This window comes from Sphaerodactylus townsendi, linkage group LG02 (genome assembly GCF_021028975.2).
Source record: "Sphaerodactylus townsendi isolate TG3544 linkage group LG02, MPM_Stown_v2.3, whole genome shotgun sequence".
In the NCBI taxonomy this organism is placed as follows: domain Eukaryota; kingdom Metazoa; phylum Chordata; class Lepidosauria; order Squamata; family Sphaerodactylidae; genus Sphaerodactylus; species Sphaerodactylus townsendi.
Genome location: NC_059426.1, coordinates 144,449,149 through 144,461,278, shown reverse-complemented (window position 1 = coordinate 144,461,278; position 12,130 = coordinate 144,449,149). Strand labels below are relative to the sequence as shown.

The window sequence follows — 12,130 nt, the reverse complement described above, 5'->3', positions numbered from 1 at the left end:
GGCAGGAGCCTTGATTGCGTTTTGTAAGAATATCCTTTGTAAACTGGAGACAGGTGAGCTTCAATCCTGGCACAGGGATTGGTTTTCATAGGCTTAAGCTTTGTCTTTCCTGATTGCTTTAGGAAAGGTGTAGCTGGCTGATGTGCATTTTAATGACTGACAGGGAGACTTGCCCCAGCAGATCTTTTCCTTATTGCTACTACTGAGCCAGTACAGGAGATGGCTTCCATCTTTGGCCTGTACTGCTAGAGCACCTTTTAGGGGGCAGAGGACAGGTAGAGACACTGACCCTAAAAACAGACACACACACACCCCAATACCACCTCAGGTCTGGTTGGCAACAGTGCTGGCCACATAGCCCGGAAAACCCACAACAGCCAACATCTCCTGTGCTCATTCTAGGCATTTAACAGAGTTGTACTCTTTCATGCTCTTTGATTTCAATGGACTTCGAAAGATATAACTGATTAGAATTGGGCTGTAAACCAACCATGTTGTGAGAATTGTAGAACTGGGCTGTAAACCAACCGTGTTGTGAGCTGCTTTGCCAAAATATCCTTAGCCACATACTCCATTTTGGCATAACATCTTATAATAACATCCCAGTGGAACTATAAACAACCACATTGTTGCTGTGTTCCTTCTCACATAACAAATAAATAATGCAACAGCTCTACTGAATGCCATTCATGCACCCTCTTGGATGCAAACAAGTTTGTGTATAGATGTATAACATGCATTTATCTACACATACCCCTATTACCTTCAGAAAAGCAAAGCATTTCAGCATCTGAGCCACCTTCTCAGCATTCTTCCCTTCATTAAGGAAGTCCAGCTCCAGAGGCAAGTTCTTCTTTGCTTCTTCTACTAACCACATGAACTCAAAATCCGGGAAGATCTGCTTCACAGCCAGGAGGAGAACCTGAAAGCAAGCAAGCAACTGTTAAGTTTCCTAAGGGCTTCGGAATTAACTGGAAAGTGGTCATGCAATGCCAGAGAATAACTGGAAGCCAATGTTAGGAGTCAAACCAGAAATCATAGCAGCAATTTCATATGTTTAAACACAGACCAATCCCAGTCATATAGAACAAGAGAGAAGGTGGTGTGACTTTTGAAGCAACAGAGGTGTGTAAGAGAGTACCATGATGCTGCCAGCTAACATTTCTGTTTCTCTTCTCTTCCAGAGTACTTGTCTTCTTATCTGAACTCCAGTTACAGAAATTTATTTTACTTTATCTTTTTCATTTATAGCCCGCCTTTCTTACTGGGACTAATGGTGGATCACAAAGAAAATAATTCAGTCAAACAGATAGGCCCTAAAATAAACAATGCAATGGGACTAGACTACAGAATGGGGATATAGGGCAAACAACAACAATAAAATTGTCTAGGTATAGCATGCCATAATGAAGCAAACAGATTACAAAGATAGAATATGATGGATTAAGAGGAAAGTGATACATACAATACAGGTTGCAATAAACTATAGAGCCAGTAGTTAAAAATGGTGGACTCTAATCTGGTGAGCAGGGTTTGTTTCACCTCACCCTGAAGCCTGCCTGGTGACCTTGGGGCTAGTCACAGTTCTCTCAGAACACTCTCAGACCCCCCTACTTCCCAAGGTGTCTGCTGTGGGGAGAGGAGAGGAAGGTGATTGTAAGCTGCTCTGAATCTCCTTGAAGGCAGAGAAAAGAGGGGTATAAAAACCAGCTCCTCTTCTTCCTCCTCCATCATCTTCAATTCTGTCTCTCATAGAAACAATCCCCTGAGCAGTTGCTTGAATACTACAGTTGCTTGATACTACAAGAATGCCCCTAAGCTCTTTACAAAATCAGTGAGAATCAGTTGGAACTCATCAGTGAGAATCAGCTGGAACCTGCGTGCGCCCACACAGGCACAGCCCACATTGCACCCTTGCAAGCTGCAAGCCAGCCGGAGCCCGGGAAATACAGTTTTGCCTCTTGCAAAGCAGGTCTCGTGAGAGGCAAGACTTTCTTTCCAGGGTTCTGGCTGGCTTGCAGGCTGGAGGCAGGGCTTGGGGAGGTGAGGCCACGCCCCCAGGGGTGGGGGGCCACCCCCTGAGCCCCAACCCCCAAATCCACCCCATAAAAATTCTATACCTACGTCCCTGTCTCGTCCCCTAGCAAAGGAGAAGTTTCTAGAGCCATCTTTTTCTCACTGCTGCATTAAAGAAAAGGGCTAAAGCTGGAAACAGACAATTGTTTAAAGAAGGGGAAATGAAGTGAAAAAGGCATTGCTTCCCATGGAAATATGCACACACACTTCATTTCTCCCAATGTCAATCAAAAGGTGGTTGCACGTTTTTAAAACAACACAAAAACCTACACAACATGTTTACCAGGGATGAAAGTGGGGTGAGTGCTGTATAACATGAGCAGCAATCCCTCTTTCATACTTCCTTCAAACATCTGAAAGGACTACTTGTCAGTCTCCAGCCTCTGAGTGCAAGAATGCCGCCCACAGGGGTAGTGCTGAAATCTGGTCTATGAAAACCTATATTATAACATCCATCTGACTGACAGTTTTGTTCAGGTTGCTTCTAAAAGAAGTGGTTCTGCTCTATTCCAGCCTCAAAACCCAACCATCTCAAATCCACATACGTGTCTTCAGAGCATTCCCAGGTGGCGTTAAGAAGGGTGTAACTCTGTTTAGGATTGCATTGAAAGTTATACAGATTATGAAAGGAAACACAATAGTTATATGCAGATTCAGCATGACAATCATCAGATATATGGCATGACCAGGGCTGGAGCGAGGGGGAGCTGCATCCAGGTCACGCGTGTGCCCTGCACCCCTGCCATGCCCCCGCCATGCCACGCCCTGGAACGCCCCTGCCATGCCCCCGCATCAGCATGCGTCCAGTGCGTCACACACACCCCCGCCCCCTTGGCTCTACGCAACTGGGCATGACGCATCCCTGGAAAGTATAGCAGATATGAGGTAACAAGGGAGAAGAATATTGGATTCACTGACAGTACCACACATGTGCTTGGATTCCACCTAGAGTTTCCATGCCAATTCCCCCTCCTAGCTGTGTGCGGGGTCTCCAGTCTCATAGGAGCAGTATTTTTGGGAAGCATTTTAAGCTACTATAGAGGCGGGTTGGTAAAAATCATTCTCCCCCATTTTGTGTGCATGGAATTTCTAGGTAGGATCCAAGCGACAATATGAATTCAGGAAGCTTCCTTATACTGAATCAGACCAGTGGCCCAACAAGTATTGTCTTCTCAGACTGGCTGTGGCTCTCCAGAGTCTTGGCAGAGATCTTTCAGATCATCTACTATGATACCAGGTAGACCTACTATCAATGTGGGGAAGGGGGCATCTATGCTGAGATCAGCTACAGTGCCCTGCCCATAATAATCTTGATATCCTATGCAGCCTGGCCTCATGGAGCACAGCAAGGGTTAGATGGATGCCAGTCTTGATACAGGGATTAAATAAGAGTTTGATATCAAGAGGGTCTGCCTGACTTACGACATTATCCTTCCCCTACTGAACTGGGAATGCAGAGCTTCAGACAACGTTCCTCCTAAGGGCATAGCCTCACACCTCTGGTTAACAGTAGCCCAGCCTTGAGAAAGAGTGGTCAAGCTTCCTAAATTTCTTTATTTTAATCTCATCAGCACAGCCCAAAACTCATTAAGTCTTAGGCTCTCCCAGGTTTAATCTCATCAAATCATGTCCAACAGCATTGTCTGGGTCTGAGAACAGAACTTTGTACTGTCCAAAGAAATCAGCCCCCTTATAATTGCCAGAGGTCTTTTTTCCAATTTTTCGTATAACTAGATCCCCCAAATCCTCAGTTCTTTGTACTTGGACTTTCTCCTTACATCTGACGTCACTTCCTGCGAGAACACTGACTGCTTCTCTTGCTCTCTCCTGGACATCTTCACTTCTGGAATGGTACTTATTGCCCTCCCAGTAACCTAACTATTCCCTCTATCACTCAGGCCTCTTTTTATTATTTTTATTATTTTGACCCCTTAATAAAACTGTGATCTCTTTTGCTGCAATTTTGGTTTTGAGTGATTTTTGGGGGGGAACCAATCTCTGCGTACAGAGGTGTATATTTCCTACCCACCTCTTGCGTAGCTGGTCTGCCTCCAGTTAATTTTCCCACTATTCCAAAAGGCAGGACTGACTAGTTCAACTGGCTGATATTTTTAACTGGAGATGCCATGGATTGAACTGGGGAGTTTCTGCTGATGGAGCAAATGGCAAGAAAGGAAGGAGGGAATGGAGGGAATGGCAAGAAAGCTGATGGAGGGAATGGCAAGAAAGGAAGGAAATAATGACATGGATCTACTGTGTTGAGTATGTGATCTGAATGGAGGTGGCCTCTGATGAAGGGGGCAGGGCGGTAAATGGATCACCAAGCCTTTTTTCATGCCTATGTGTGCAGGTGTGTGAGTGCGGTCTGATGAGTCATTGTCTAGTTTTATATTACTGGTCTTTAGAAAACATTAAATAGAAAAGAAGTCATTACACTTCTGGCTAGAATTTTGCTGACACAGGAAAACCCTCTTCAACTGTTGTCAGACAAATATCAGTTTTATCTACAAAACAGAAGGCAAATAAAACATTCTCCAAAATAGTCCAATTAGAGAAAGTAGCATAGCATATGTACTATCTAGGGCTGTGGTGGTGAACCTTTGGCACTCCAGATGTCATGGACTACAATTCCCATCAGCCCCTGCCAGCATGGCCAATTGGAGTGCCAAAGGTTCGCCACCACTGATCTAGGACTTTACTGTGGTATCCCTGGGGACCTTTGTTCAGTCATCCCGTTACCCCACCGTCATAGGACTCACTTGATAGAACAGGATTAGAATGGATTTCAAGAACTCCAGCTGTACCAGTGGATTTAATCAGACCCAAATTAAACTATAAATCAGTAGTTCTGCCACTACATACATTGTGAATAACAGAAACTCTCAGTAGCAAGAGCAGTAGCTTCATTTAAGAAACATACTTGAGTTCTAAGTTTGGGTGATGATTACAATTCGCCAAAGAGAGATCACACTCTCACTGTGTAGTCCTACACAGAGTTACTGCAGTCTAAATCCACTGAGATTAATGGGCTTAGACTGCAATAACTCTGCACAGAATTGTGCTGCAAGTAATTTGGTGAAAAAATTAAAGGCATTAATGTGGGAAGAGTTAAGCCTAGCAGCATCCCCCATATCAATATATCCAGGTTTACTTAACCAAAAATTTACAATTACATTTGTTAGTTTAAAAATGCAACAAAGTCAGGAAAATAATTTTTTTTAAAAAAAAAAACCCTTTATTTCTATCTTAATACTTGCCTTAGATGACATAAGAGTTAATTTAAAGCTTGCTTAATTACTGGAGATCCATACCAAGAAGCAGGCAGAAATTATTTAGAAAGACTCATCTCCTAGGCAGAAAGCACTACACAGAAATCTAAGCGTATATAATTCCCTACTGAAGGAAACTTAATAGCACACTTGACTGTGTAGTTATAGAGAATTTGGCTGGGAATGGGCCTGAGGACACAAATGTCAAACAACAGAGGTCTTACACATTAGGATTTGTAACGTCTGGATTCCCTTGACCTGACTGACTGAGGCAGTCAGATATCAGGTACCGTACAAGGGAACTCAAGTCCCAGGTCTGTGCAGTTCCAACTCAGGCTCATTTCCCAAGTCTGTGCAGTTCCAAGGGAGAGACCCCCTTCAGGCCCCCTTCCCACCATTTTCCTAATCCCAAACTGGTCAAGGAAGTGTTATGCATCCAACTGGGGGGCCACATATGTATCTATGGGCTACATGTGCAGACCCACAACTCAGTATATAAACCAGATCCTACATGTTGTTTGAACATAAACTAGGAGACTGAGATGGTTCATCCACTGAAGACTCTTACATCTGAAAGACCTTCTCCCTTCCCCCTTCCTTCCCATCTTATTTCCTTCCCCCTTTTCCTACTTCTTCCCAAAGGCCGCTTCAAGACGTAAAGCCAGAGCTCCACGCCCGGACAGGAATTCCGCCGGGCGTGGAGGCGGAAGGCCGCTCGCATGCAGTAGCATGCGGACGGCCTCTGGAGAGGTCGGTAGACGCAGGCTGCTCGCGATGGAGCCGCTTCTCTTTCCCATGTACCTCTCGTGTCAGCCCGTCCTGCTGGCCGCCTCAGCCCCGCCCACGGTGTCCGCCGGCCTCCAGGGGGCGGAGGACAGCGAGGAGGGACTTAGGGAGGCCAGCAGGACGGCGACACGAGAGGTACATGGAAAGGGAAGGGGAAACAGCGTGTTCCCGGCGGCGCTGTTTCGCACCGCACCGCCGGGAAGACGCTTTCCCCTCAACAACAACCCTTTAAAGGGTTGTTGTTTAGGGCGGCCTGACGCCGCCCTGGGGGAGGGGGAGCGCAGTCAGGTCGGCGCTGCTGCGTTGCAGCAGCGCCACCTGTGCGAACGGTGGCCTGGGGGCGGCGTTTTTACCGCCCCCAGGCCGTCGTTTTTGGCCCGTGCGGAAAGGGCCTAAGTCAGTTGTGGGTATGGTTTTATCATACCTCCCCTCAGAATGTCGTACTGTAAAAATGAATTTTATTATTCTAATGTATTATGTTTTTATGTTGTACAACACACTGAGGCCATGGGGAAGGACGTCTTATACATTAAATAAATAACAATAATAGGAAGAAAACAATTGTTAAACAGAATAATTCCCAAGAGGCAGTATTTGTCCACAAGTACAGATAATGGACTTGTCTAAGCATGACAATGGATATCTGAAATAAAATTTGAGAATGTCAACAAACTGCATGCAGCCTGGCTACCTAGGAATGGAAGAGGTACTCTAATGCAGAAACGGACTTAACAAAAAAAATATATTTGACCCAGCCAACTTAATATAGAATATCTTTTACTTTCTGTGGTGGTTTACCAGTCCTTCTTCAGTCTGTCATGTGCTTACCAAGGGCTGCATCCTATCATTCCACTAGCAGTGGTGTCTGCACAATCACAATCAATGTTGTGTTGGATGAAGTCTCCTTGCACCAGAGGCAGATGCCAACTGTGCTGAACACAGAGAATAGAGTTCGGTGTGGAAAAGGGTTCTGTGTGGAAAAGAGTTCTGACAGAGATGGAGATGTCTGTGTGAGGGCACGAGATCTGTGTCATATCTGTTTGAGAGAATGAGATCTGTGTCATATCTGTGTGAGAAGAATTTTGGTTGTGTGGTTTTTACAGAGAGAGAACCCAGAGCCAGATTGTCAAATCTCTCTCTGAGGAAAAAATCTTTTCCACACAGAACTCTTTTCCACACACCAACATTACTTGAACTGAATGGCAAGATAGTCCAAAACCTTGAGTTTAAATCCAAGAAGAAAGCAAGGCCACGTACCTCACAAAGAATCAGCGATTACCTTAATATCTCTATAACTAGAACTCAATCTGAAAATACTCGATTTATGCTTCTGGCCCCTAACCTGCAAGAACTTAACCTGAAGACAACTCTCATAGAAATGACAGAACTACAAGGCAGGGAGAGATATGAAGATCCACTCTGACCAAAGGGGCGAGAAGTCAATTTCACAGGCTGAGAAAGTGTTCTGTGGAGATGTCCACAACAATGTAATGCTTTACCTCCATTAGTAGAATGTCCTTCTTACTCTGCGCCTGAACTTTAGGATGCTGGACTTTCACTGCAACCGTCCTCCCGTCCTGTAGCACAGCCTTGTGGACCTGTGCCAGAGACGCTGCCCCCAGTGGTGTGTCTTCAAAACTTACAAACAACTCTTTAATCTGCGAGAGAGAAGAAAAGAAGCCGGCATCTCTCCTCAGATCATCCCATCTATTACAGTTTTCATTCATCAAAAAAAGATTAAATATGTAATACATCAATATATTAGCATTTACAAAGAAAACATCACAGATTGGCAATTTCATCCATGATGTGTGTTAGCAGACAAAAACAGTTGTCTTTGGGAGAGGGAGAGGCTGAACCTTCTATTTACAAATGGTAATATACAAAAAGGTATGATTCTGAGATCTTTTACAAGCCTGCAAAGTTGTACATTACATTGCATTACATTACACTGCATACAGTTCTTTAGACTGTGCCCATCAAGACAAATCAGGGGATTTTGTAATGTATAACCACTGGCAAGCAAGACCCACTGCAGACATTTATGGCAGCAAACACTACATTGACACCACAGGACAGGGAGTCCCAGTTCCTTGAGAGCATACCTGTATGATGCACATGTTTACAAAGAGTGATCCATTGTATTAACACTGTATTCTTTTAGGAGGACACATAATGAGAAATGTGTGATTGGGCCCTGAATTTTTCCAAAACCATGGGAAGCAAGAAGAACATGGCACATGCAACAGAATTATGATACATACATTGGTACCCGCCAAATTAAGCAAGCTGGTGAGTGCTATATAAACAGCTCCTAACAGTATCGCAAGCGATGGCTTTTCTTCTCTGTCCCTTAAATCTTAACTGGAGTCACAGGTACAAGTCACTAACCAGGAAGAGGTGAAAGTTTGTCCTCAATTGTAGAGAAAAACATAAGATGACTGTCAGGAAGATCTGGCTCAAGTTTTGTTCTCAGGGAACATTCAGACATCAGCGTTGTATTCTCCTGGCAGCTGAAAGCCAGGGGCATGGTAATTTTTTCCAGAAAGGATGGGTGCACCCCTCCCTCCCACATTTAAAGTGGGAAACTAGCCTTGCAAACTCAAACCCCCGCACTGATCCTTCTCCATTCCCTCTGGGTAGAGCTCTTTTTTTTCCTGGCAGGCTTCCTGCATCCAACTGCTACAAGGATGCAGTTTTCCCCTTCACTGCATTTCCTTGATGGTGAAATCTGGACTGACTGACTTTCTGCCAGTCGTAGGCCCCTTCCGCACAAGCAGAACGATGCACTTTCAATCCATGTTCACAATTGTTTGCAAGTGGATTTTGCTATTCTGCACAGTAAAATCCAGCTACAAAGTGCATTGAAAGTGGATTGAAAGTGCATTATTTTGCATGTGCGGAAGGGGCTATACAGCTGTTAGACACCACAGCTCTGACTCCAACATGGCAGTCCTATCCAGATGTCTTGCAGGTATCAGCCACACCTGTTCTTATAAAAAGTGAAGCAAACGAAAAGCTCATACTCTTATTCTGTTTTTCCTTAAAAGACTCATTCCTCATCTGTTCCTGACAGATAACTTCTGAAGACACAGCCAGTAGCTTGTGTGGATATAAAGAGAATCAAGCGTAGTGTCGTGCATAGAGTTTTGCTGCATATAAGGCCAACCCTCTCACAAGAACACCTGAATTTGCTTTCCCCGAAGAAAACCCACTAACTTGACTGCCAGAGTCCTGTATAAAATATCCAGTTTAATATAAAAGTAGGGGCTCCTGAACTAGCAGGAATTTCCTCATGGTGCCCTCACATAGCAGTTTATTCCTTCCCAAAGTCTCCCCATTTGCACTTCAATTGGGCAACTACCAAGGGTAGCTACCAATGCACTGCTATACTAAAAACGTTTTAATGCTTTTGCTTTTCTTTGCATTTCATTTTTATAGCATTATATCTTCTTAGGGAAATAAAAATTGTTTTTATTCGAGATCAAGTCTGTCTCATCTTTCCAAAGGGATCTGTGTATACAGGAATAGCCCCAAGTGATTACCACAGAACACATGCATGATTTTGTGGCTGAAGAAGTCATCTACATGTGACAAGCCTGACAACAGACACCAATTTGATTAACAGTGATGGACTGGGACCTAGGAAACCCTGGTTTGAATCTCTACTTGACCATGGATGCTTGGAGAGTGACCTTGGGCTAATCTAGGGGGTGTCCAACTCTGGCATCTCAGATATTCATGGACTACGATTCCCATCAAACCCTGCCCATGAATATCTGGGGTGCCAGAGTTGGACACCTCTGGGCTAATCTCACCCTCCCAACCTACTGCACAGGGTTATTGTAAGGATAAAATGGAAAAGGGAAGAACAATGGTGTGAGTCTATTCAAATAAGGTCAGAATATCAGGTGCTTCCAATTTCCTACAGTACCTAGCATGAACGGGGCACTGTAATTTTTCACACATCCTTGAGAAATTACCAACTCTGGTAAGAGGCATCTTGCCAGGGGCTGTCTCTGATCCCTGCCATTTTGGGCAGCAGCAGGAGAAAAAAAAATTAAAAGTCAGTGGCATTTGTGCTACCACGACACTTCAAGAGAAAACCCAAAAGTGATGTTGGGTAGCTCTAGGAATCACCACAAACTTGATGGTTTTACCATGCCGTCCTGGCAATTCTCAGAAGTACTCTCTGTCACAAGTTTTCCCCAGAACTAAAGGGCTATGCACAGGCCATCATGCTCTCCCGAGTTCCCATCCCTGAACTTTTCTCTCTGCCTCTTTAGGATCAACTAATCAGTCTCTTGCCATAGATGTCAAAAGCCAACCGTGCACTGTCCTTTGGGTTAGATGAATTTATTCCTTCCCTATATGCTCATCTGGTTTCTTCATCTACCCTAGAAAAGGATATCTGGTCAAGCCTTGCCTGCAGTCTTAATTTGAAATCAATTACCTGTAGATCCCACTCAGATCTCAGAAACTGCAAAACATCTATAGGACACCAAGGGGATGGAAGCAGAACTGGATCAGGCAGCCAAGGAGGGAAATGGGCTCATCACACAACCGCCAAAGAGAAAATGGAGGAACTCTGTTTTGGGGATATGGTATGGCTGTGGAAGACCACCTGGGCCATGCATCACCAACATGGGGAAGAGTTTTGTAGAGTGCCCCATGCTCAACAGATGGCCGGCTGAGTCGGCTTAGCAAAAAATTGCCTGTCCCCTGCTTCTATAGGATGCATTTCTCACCAGGGTGAGCAGTCAAGGAACGCATAATATATGCAGAAATTAAAAGAAAACAAATTGAATGCTGGTGCATTTTTATATCCCAGTTTTTACACAGTAATTAAAGATGGGAAGCTGCAGCAAGCCAGTAATTAAATATGAATAAAGTACTTTGAATCAGAACCTACATGCAAATCATTCAGCAGAAACTCTTTGTGGTGGGGGAGGGGGGGGGAAGCACCATCTCAGAAGCAGCCGGTGCCAAAGATGCAGCTGCTGACAGCCGTTCACACACAGACCACTGCCTCTTCCCCACTCACACAGCCTCTTTTACAATATTGCCAGCAACAAACCGGCACATTTGCAGCAATTAGATTCAAACGGAGTCTCAGTCGCCTCCAGTAATTCACAGGGAAGGTGCCTTTTATTTATTTATTTTATTCCTCTGGCAGCAAAATCAATTAAGTAGAACAACTGCATTTACAAACGACTAGTTATGTGTTTTTTAATTACAGCCAATCCATGATTCAAACCTTTTGACATTCCTGCCTTCAGAGAGAGAAAGGAAACGGGGGAAGGGGGGGGGCTCTTCTTTTCTCTCAAGCAATTTTGCTAGATGTTGGGTTTCTACCTTCAGGTTTTCTTCTGAGCAATAACCAATGCTGTGGGAAGTCAAATGGCTCAGTGGCTGATTACCCACAAGGCGTTTGTTATGTGGTGGAGGCGAATGTCTGTCAGGGCAAGATTTCTTGTACGGACATGTTTCCTTTAGCTCCGCTTTCACTTTCACTCTCTGCATGGCAAGCAAATCCGCTTATAGCACAATCTTAATTTTGCTTCACTGCCAGTGCAGAACAAATTTGCTAGTAGGCACAACTTGCCCCAGACCTCCTTCCTCCACCCGCAGCCAGCCCACCTAGTCCTAACCCCCAATCCCTTGCACTGCTTTGACAGTTCCCCCTCAGCCTCCTCCCTGCTGCCGACTACTTACCCCTTCTTGTCCTGCCATACCATTTCTATTGCCCGTGCATTTTTGTCCCTGCATATCTATAGATGTTTATATTTTAAAAAATTAAATAACCATATCAGTAGATCGATAAATTGATACCAATACTAAAAAAAGTAAAAATAATAAGACTAGTTGATCAGTGCAAACAACCAATTTGCTTGATCAACAAACCGGGATGTCTCCAGCCTTGTAGTTTTATACACAAGCAATCAGTGTTTCGAGACCCCACTGGGAAAAGCCCGTCAGTCTTGACTCTTGGGTTTACA

At 44.4% G+C, this 12,130-nt stretch overlaps 1 protein-coding gene across 5 annotated transcripts in view; it reads right to left on the bottom strand.

Annotated features, from left to right (window-relative positions):
• Window positions 1–12,130, bottom strand: part of ADCK1 (aarF domain containing kinase 1) — a 144,493-nt gene that overhangs the window by 35,768 nt on the left and 96,595 nt on the right. For all 5 annotated transcript variants that reach the window (XM_048486036.1, XM_048486037.1, XM_048486039.1 and 2 more), the window contains 2 exons: window positions 7,631–7,789; window positions 764–922 (listed from right to left, as the gene is read on the bottom strand). In XM_048486036.1, the coding sequence (XP_048341993.1) occupies window positions 764–922; window positions 7,631–7,789 (318 nt within the window). The remainder of the gene's footprint in view (window positions 1–763; window positions 923–7,630; window positions 7,790–12,130) is intronic.